The sequence below is a fragment of the Oncorhynchus keta genome, chromosome 26 (genome assembly GCF_023373465.1).
Source record: "Oncorhynchus keta strain PuntledgeMale-10-30-2019 chromosome 26, Oket_V2, whole genome shotgun sequence".
Classification (NCBI taxonomy): Eukaryota; Metazoa; Chordata; class Actinopteri; order Salmoniformes; family Salmonidae; genus Oncorhynchus; species Oncorhynchus keta.
In genome coordinates, this window is record NC_068446.1 from 37,468,193 (window position 1) to 37,477,502 (window position 9,310).

At 39.4% G+C, this 9,310-nt stretch overlaps 1 protein-coding gene across 1 annotated transcript in view; it reads left to right on the forward strand.

Moving 5' to 3' along the window:
* The first annotated feature begins 4,905 nt into the window (after positions 1-4,905).
* The window catches only part of slc15a5 (solute carrier family 15 member 5), a 45,441-nt gene continuing 41,036 nt past the window's right edge, over positions 4,906-9,310 (forward strand). Inside the window, exons 1-2 of the mRNA XM_035736709.2 lie at positions 4,906-5,314; positions 9,023-9,245. Of these exons, the coding sequence (XP_035592602.1) occupies positions 4,906-5,314; positions 9,023-9,245 (632 nt within the window). The remainder of the gene's footprint in view (positions 5,315-9,022; positions 9,246-9,310) is intronic.

Here is a 9,310-nt window from a genome sequence, read left to right on the forward strand (position 1 = left end):
AGCTCATTATTAAATAATGATATAGTTCAATTTGAGGTTAAAGATCTGCTCTCACACTTTTGGGAAAGGGCTTGTGAAGAAAAGTCTTATTGCAAGAACTGGGAGCTCTTTAAATTTGAGGTGTCCAAATACCTTAGAAAATATGGTAGTAATCTTGCTAAGACCAGAAGAGCTGAGGAGGAAAAGGTGATCATTAAGATAATTTCCCTTTCTCAGTGGTCCCCAGCCGACCTCTCGGGGGAGGAAAAGATGGAACTAATTGAGTTACAAAATAAACTGGATAATATATATAAATTAAAAGCAGAAGGAGCCTTTATTAGATCTAGGAAAAAATGGATTGAAGAGGGAGAACAGAATTTATCCTATTTCTTTAGAATTGAGAAATTTCACTCTAAAAATAACACTATCCATAAGTTCAACATTGATGGTGTTGTTACAAAAGTTAATCGCTAGATACTGTAGCAATTTTTACAGAAAATTGTATAGCTCTACGTACTGTCAGGAATCCACAGATATGTTTTTTAACTCACTGTATAATGTTCACTCTATCAGTGATATAGAATCTAAACAGTGTGATGAACCGATCAAAGTTGAAGAGATTATAGAGTCTATCAAACATCTAAAGAACAATAAATCACCAGGTGTTGATGGAATTACATCAGAATTTTACAAATGATTTTCTGAACAAGTAGCTCCCTTCCTATTTGAAGTCTTTTTTATAGAGTATTAAAAACAATGTTCTCCCTCCTACAATGAGTCAGGTGTTAATAACACTGATACCTAAAGCCTCAAAAAGAAGTGCTGCTCATCGATAACTGGCGTCCAATTTGTCTTCTTAATAATGACTATAAGATATTAGCCTTACTACTTGCAAAAAGAATTAAAGAAGTCCTGGATGCAATCATTGATGAAACACAGTCTGGCTTCATGAGGAACAGACATATTTCTAACAATGTCAGACTAGTATTAGACATACTTGACTACTCAGACCTAATAACTGAGGATAGCTTCGTATTATTTTTAGATTTTTATAAAGCATTTAACACAGTAGAGCATCAGTTTCTCTTCCACTCCCTTGAGAGACTTGGCTTTGGGGATTTTTTTCTGTAAGGCTATTAAGACTCTCTATGCAAATGGTAACAGCTCTATGAAATTGAAATATGGCACCTCACCAAGATTTGAGCTAAAGAGAGGAAATAGGCAAGGTTGTCCTATCTCTCCGTACCTGTTTTTATTAATCACCCAACTTCTTTAAATTCTTTAAATAATAGTCCTGTACAAGGTATTTCCATAGCTGGTAAAGAAATGATGATAAGCCAGCTGGCTGATGATACTACACTTTTTCTGAAAGACGCTAACCAAATTCCCATATCGATCAATGTGATACAATGCTTTTCCAAAGCGTCTGGTCTATATCTTAACATTAAGAAATGTGAACTCATAGCTGTCAAAGATTGTGTGACACCTTCATATTATGGAATGAATTCCAGTAAAAGAAGAACTTACATATTTAGGCATAACCATTACAAAGGATTAAAAGTCTAGAGGCTTACTAAATTTTAACCCTCTTATTAAAAATACCCAGAGAACCTAAATCAATGGCTACAGAGGGACTTATCTTTAAAAGGTAGAGTCCTAATAACCAAGGCTGAAGGTATCTCTAGACTAACATATGGTGCTCTATCTTTATATCTTGACAGTAAAATAAACAAGGAGATAGACCAGATGCTTTTCAACTTTCTTTGGAGAAACCGTACCCATTACATTAGAAAACTGTTGTAATGAACACTTTTTCTGGACTTTACTAATTTAAGTAATAATTTTAAGATCAATTGGATAAAACAATTTGTAAGAAGATCTACTTCTATCTGGAATTTTATTCTTCATCGTGTCTTCTCTACTTTTGGTGGCCTTAACTTCATGTTGTTTTGCAATTATTGACATAATTCCAGTGAAACATTTCTGCTTTTCATCGGCAGATTTTCTTGTCATGGTTCTTAATTTATAAACACCATTTTTCTCCACACATATTATATATGGAATAATCAGGATATATTGTATAAAAATTCTTTGTTTTTAGAATATAGGTTCCGAAATAATATCCTATTGGTGAGCCAACTGGTAAATGCAGAGGGTCTTTTACTCAGTTATAAGGAATCACTTTACAAGGTCCCTGTAATACCTAAAGATTTTGCAATTGTTTTAGATGCCATTCCCTCAGGTGTTGCTCTGTTATTCAGGAACGTGTCAAGACCTGACCCTCAGAGCCTACCTTCTATTGACCCTGTTGAGTCATCAGTAGGAAAGATTTGTTTCTCTTTTGGTCCATTCAACAACAGAGTGATACAAACCTTGTTTCAGCAGGATGTTGTACCTTATGTCATGCCTTATTGGAATTGATTTATTGATAATATCTGTTGGGAAAAAGTGTGGATGTTGCCACACACATACCTACTTGTTAACTAAATTAAGGAAGTTTCCTTTAAAATTATTCATAAATATTATCCTGTCAACCACTATATGAAGAAGTTTAAGGAAAACATCAACTCAAATTGCTCCTTTTGTAATGACCACCCAGAAACAGTGTTGCATCTTTTTTGGCATTGTATTCATGTAAGAAAACTGTGGCAAGACATCAGTAGATTTATAATTGAACACATTTATGAAGATTCTACAGTATTGTGGAGAGATGTACTGCTTGGATTCTTTACATATGATAGAAATAAGCTGAAACATTTTTATGTAATTCATTGTATTATTCTTTTGGCCAAATTTCATATACACAAATGTACATTTACAAACAAAAAAACACATTTTCTTACCATACAAAAATAAATTGAACTCTATTTTAAGACAGTTAAATACTCTACTAACAAAAAAGCTGTTAAAACTGTAAGTGTATGTAAGGTCCTTGTGTAATTGTAATGTGAAATTGTACCCCCTAGCTCGATTGTCCATTGTATATAATCTATATATACTTGTGTTCCCTCATGTACTTTCTGTATTGATATGTTATTAATAAAAAAAATAAAACACTTTTTTTAAAAACTGTATTTTGGAGCTTCCTTACAAGAGACCATTGTCAGCGAAAATATATGAGACATGTATTAATGCCTAAATAACATGCAAAACATGCAATAGGGCTCAAAACCGGTGGGGCTCTCACCTGCCCTGAATGACGAGTCGCCTCTGCTTTTATAATCTCCACCAGGCATAGCCAGAAGAGGACTGGCCACCCCTCAGTCTATTTCCACTCTAGGTTACCTTTCTAGAAATCTAGCCACTGTTGTTCAACATCTGCATTGCTTGCTGTTTGGGGTTTTAGGCTGGATTTCTGTAAAAACACTTTGACATCTGCTGGTGTAAAAAGGGCTTTATAAATACATTTTATTTAATCTGAAATGACATCGAGGACTATCTAAGAAACATTTGGATGTTTCTCTTTCCGTCTGATTAGTTGGTTGTGATTACAAACATTTTTGTAATGTCTAGCCAATCACCAACGCGGAACGCGACGCTCCGTGTAGACGCTGTGCGGTAACCACAGCGACATCATGAAGCAAGGGTTGTTACCACAACCACAAAGTTCAAATTAGCTATAGTAAAAATGTGATTTTCGATCTTAATTTAAGGCTAGAGCATATGGTTAGCAGTGTGGTTAAAGTTAGAGTTAAGGTTAGGTGTCAAATCATATATTAAGAAGATAAATTGTAGAAATAGGCGGGGTTTAGTCATAATTCTGACTTTGTGGCTGTGGTAACTAGTGACGACCACTAGAAAATTGATTGACATGGAAATAGACTGTAGAATAATTTCCTTAAGGGGTAACCTTAAATATTGGAAAATGTACAATGCTGTTATTTTTCTATGGGCCCGGCAAACCATTAGGGAGATCCTATATTAAGTTCTAATGTAATTATATGGGTTTGTCCATGTGGTGTTCCTATGATGATGGTGTCAGCAGGCAGCCTACATGAATGCAGCATAATTCCAGGATGACTAGATTATCAGAGCCAGCCTTGCTTGACAGAGGAGAGATGCAAACAGTTTGGAGATCTGCTGACTCTTCAAGGTCTCACACTTCACACAAGCTGTCTAATTGTGGCAGCACCTCTTCAGGGTGAACTTAAATTAACTTTCACTTTGGAAGACTGCTCTAGCAGTTGAGTGTAACATAATTTAGGTGTCGGTAATGGTGTTGGCCTCTATTTCAATTGTCTGTAATTTGATTTGATATAAGCATGTAACATTTTTTGGGGTAGTCTTTTTTGGTGGAGATGAGGGCACAGCCAGAGAACTCAGTTGTCCAAAGGGTTTTATAACAAAACACAGCACCCAGAATTATAGTCTTTGCTATTTTAGAAAACAATTTAGGGCTTTTTAAAAAATCAATATAGAAAAATATGATTCATTAAACTATCAATTATTTATAACTCCATTATTTTTTATCAATATACTATAAACATTACAGAAACCATCGAAGCCCATGATCCCTTTATCATTACCTCTGTCTTGTAACAGAGGAGCCCTCAAAACAACAATATTAGTATACCCTCAGAATACCCTGAAGCTCATTTAGAAAATATGTCAGGGACACTTCCTAAATATCTCCTACCACTCACACCTGCGTATGGGTCACAGGGAACATATGGCACAGCATAATCAGCAGACACATCTGAGCCACAACACAATCAATTACAGAGCACCCAGTGCGGACACTTTGATCACTGACACCCCCATTCCGGTTCCAGACCCACTCACAGAAAGGTGTATAATTCCAGCCCTGGATTCTACAGCAACTCCTCTTCTGAGAAGGAAGGTGCTCCGTCCCAGTGTTCTCTCTCTGTTGTTATATTCTCTAGACACATTCAGCCAGCCAGGCAGCCAGATAACCAGGCAGGCAGTATGGTGGCAGTGGACCTCCAAGAGCTGCCTGAAGAGGGGCGGAACTACCATCAGTTGCGTCGGCCCTCCATGGAAGGCGGGCACCACCAGCCATGTCGGCCCTCCATGACCCCGTGCCCGAGCAGGGGGCTGCCCCAGAACCGTCCCCAGCAGACACGCAAAAAGCTCCAAGTCATCATCTTCATCCTGCTGGTGGAGCTGTTTGAGAGGTTCACCTTCTTTGGGATTGTGTGTAACATGATCCTGTTCTGTACGGTGAAGCTGGGCTATGATCACTACCAGGCTGCTACCGTTAACCTGTGCTTTGTGGGGGCCAGTACACTCACTCCTGTGATGGTGGGATGGTTTGCTGATACCTGCCTTGGGAGAACCAAGGTGCTCTACTTGTGTACTCTGCTCCATCTCTTTGGTAAGGTGCTCCTGTTTGTTTTCAAGGGGAGGGGGATGAGTGGAACATTGATGTTGAACACTCATCCTTGTATATTGGTATAGGGAGTACTTATTGTTCAAACTGATTTAATTCATGGAACATCATTTTCACTGCTTTATTTTCTCAATGCCTAATCTATCTCTTAATGCGGAATGATCTCTATGGATTATAGTCTCTTCGAGAAACTACACGGTGGAGGGAGAGAGATTAACGTTCTGAGTTTACATGACATTTGCATTGAAGGAGAGGATGTGTGGACTGCACTGCATTATATTGCACTGCAAAACTCTGCGGTCCAGGACACTGCACTGTGACTGGGAGACCCATGAGGCGGTGCACAATTTGTCCGGGTTAGGCTGAGATTTCCTTGTCCCGTTGCATTCTAGTGACTCCTGTGGTGGGCCGAGTGCATGCACACTGATGCAGCTGGCTTCAGGGTTAAGCGGGCATTTGTGTCAAAATGCAGTGCGGCTTGCCTGGGTCGTGTTTCGACCTTCGCCTCTCCCGAGTCCGTACGGGAGTTGAAGTGATGGGACAACACTGTAACTACCAATTGGATACCATGAAATTGGGGAGAAAAAAGGGCAAAACATTTTTATAAAGTAAAAAGGACCTCGCCGGCCTTTGTCTAGAGACATAGATACATGTACACGTTTTTCAACCACCCCTCAAATTTCTTGTTAACAAACTATAGTTTAAGTCAGTTAGGACATCCACTTTGTGCATGACACAAGTCATTTTTCCAGCAATTTTTTACAGACAGATTATTTCACTTATAATTCACTGTATCGCAATTCCAGTGGGTCAGAAATTTAAATACATGAAGTTGACTGCGCCTTTAAACATCTTGGAAAATGCCAGAAAAGGATGTGAGTGCTTTAGAAGCTTCTGATAGGCTAATTTACATAATTTGAGTCAATTGGAGGTGTACCTGTGGATGTATTTCAAGGCCGACCTTCAAACTCAGTGCCTCTTTGCTTGACATCATGGGAAAATCAAAATAAATTAGCCAAGACCTCAGAACACAAATAGTGGACCTCCACAAGTCTGGCTCTTCATTGGCAGCAATTTCCAAATGCCTGAAGGTACCACGTTCATCTGTACAAACAATAGTACGCAAGTATAAACACCATGGGATCACGTAGCCATCATACCGCTCAGGAAGGAGACACGTTCTGTCTCCTAGAGATGAATGTACTTTGGTGCGAGAAGTGCAAATCAATATATCCACAGTAAAACGAGTCCTACATCAACGTAACCTGAAAGGCCTCTTAGCAAGGAAGAAGCTACTGCTCCAAAACCGCCATAAAAAAGTCAGACTACGGTGTGCAACTGCACATGGGGACAAAGAGTGTACCTTTTGGAGAAATGTCCTCTGGTCTGATGAAACAAAAATAGAACTGTTTGTCCATAATGACCATCTTTATATTTCGAGGAAAAAGGGGGAGGCTTGTAAGCCGAAGAACACCATCCCATCCGTGAAGCACTGGGATGGCATCATGAGGTAGGAAAATTGTGTGGCTGTATTGAAGCAACATCTCAAGACATCAGTCAGGAAGTTAAAGCTTGGTCGCAAATGGGTCTTCCAAATGGACAATGAGGCCAAACATACTTCCAAAGTTGTGGCAAAATGGCTTAAAGACAACAAAGTCAAGGTATTGGAGTGGCCATCACAAAGCCCTGACTTCAATCCTATAGAATATTTGTGGGCAGAACTGAAAAAGCATGTGCGAGCAAGAAGCCCTACAAACCTGACTCAGTTACACCAGCTCTGTCAGGAGGAATGGGCCAAATTTCACCCAACTTTTTGTGGGAGGCTTGTGGAAGGCTACCCAAAACATTTGACCCAAGTTCAACAATTTAAAGGCAATGGTACCAAATACTAATTGAGTGTATGTAAACTTCTGACCGACTGGGAATGTGATGAAAAAAAATGAAAACTGAAATAAATCATTATCTCTACTATTATTCTGACATTTCACATTCTTAAAATAAAGTGGTGATCCTAACTGACCTAAGACAGGGAATTTTTACTAGGATAAAATGTCCGGAATTGTGAAAAACTGAGTTTAAATGTATTTGGCTAAGGTGTTTGTGAACTTCTGACTTCAACTGTAGATGTACAGTTGAAGTGGTAGGGTAGTGGGTTCTGTAGCTCACTTGGTAGAGCATGGCGCTTGTAACGCCAGGGTAGTGGGTTCGATCCCCGGGACCACCCATACGTAGAATGTATGCACACATGACTGTAAGTCGCTTTGGATAAAAGCGTCTGCTAAATGGCATATATTATATTATTATGTACATGGGTCTGAGTGCTGTGGGTGACAAATGCATCAGAGGATTGCATGTGCTCAATGCTAGCAGTTGGACCCTGGATTTGAGCTCAAACCAACCCCATTACTTATGATGACTCATTATTTGAATTTTCTGTCTCACCTCAGAGTAGCAGCCCGACACACAGTAATAGTATGGGGCAAAGTAGGGATCTGAGAAGTAGAGCGCTCAGAGGTAATTCGGCCCTAATGTGTCAATTATTTAGAAGGGAAGATCTATCAATCAAAGGTATTTTATAAAGCCCTTTTTCCAACAGCAGTTGTCAGAGTTAGACAACTGAAAATTAAAAGGTTCTGAGGAAATAAGTTCTGGAATATTAGAGATAGTGGTGTAACTACAGTTGAGCCCCAGTGCAGGCCTATGCCAACTGACCATGGGAGTCCACCCTCTCTAGCTCCATCTCTAAGGACCATGCATGCTTGTAAAAAGGACTGTTTATTATACCACAACACCTTATGGGTGTTCTCTGTGTCCTGGATTACCCCCACACAGCCTATCTAACTAGCCTCAGTCTACCTGACTAGCATCTCAATAACTTTAGATCCAATGAGTCTTAACACATAACATAAGGGAATTATGAATGCCGCCAAGTAGACAAAATCGTCTAGCTAGCTATGTATTGAGGTCTAAGTCTTGAAAGCTAACATGCCACTTACAATGGCATATTGATTGCAGTACATTAATTATCAGTACATGTTTGTTTGTTTTTGTTTGTCATAGATTTGTGGTTCAGATCAACTAGCCTAGTTGCTAGCTAGTTAGCCTAGTTGCTAGCTACTAGTTAATTGCTAACTAGTTAGTTAGCAATTATCTACCTTGATTTAGCAAGTTTGGATTTTCAGACAGTTTGAAATTTTAACTAAATTTGTCCAGATGGCAAAGTACTTCATCATCCTGGAATTTAACTGATTATGTTATTCTTAAACTGACTGATCTGAGTCTGACGGGTCGTATCGAGATATTTGAAAATCATGGAGCTAGCATCTTAGTACAAAAAACTTGCATCTTAGATGATGCAAAAAAACGTAGACTTTTCTTTATCTTATACTCTAACTTCCTTTGGTTTCCGTGTTTACCAACTCTGTCATGTTATACATGGCTGAACTTTCAAATGCGTACCCACTTCTACCACCATTTGTCTTACTCTGTGACAACTTGTGTTGGGAAAAGGGCTTTATAAAATACAATTAATTTATGGATCATACCTTCTAAATAATTGACACATTAGGACTGAATTACCCCTGAGCTCTCTACTTCTCAGATCCCTTCTTTGCCCCATACTATTGACATTTTCCCAATCCATATCAAATCCCTCTAATGAAATTCTGATTCCACTCCCCCGTCCCCCCTCAGGCACAGCCATGCTCCCAGTGGTGGCGTTCCCGTTCGAGGACTTCTACATCGACACGCACAACATGATTCACCAGATGGAGCACCGGGAGCAGCACATCCTGTTCTACACTGGCCTGCTTGCAGCTGCCCTGGGCATCGGGGGCATCCGTGCCATCCTCTGTCCCATGGGGCCATACAAACTACAGGGCTACGACCAGCACCAGCTACTCTCCTTCTTCAACTGGTGGGTTGTTGTATTATAGAGGGGTGTGTATGTGCTCAACAGTGTAGAGATGATGCCTTGAAACA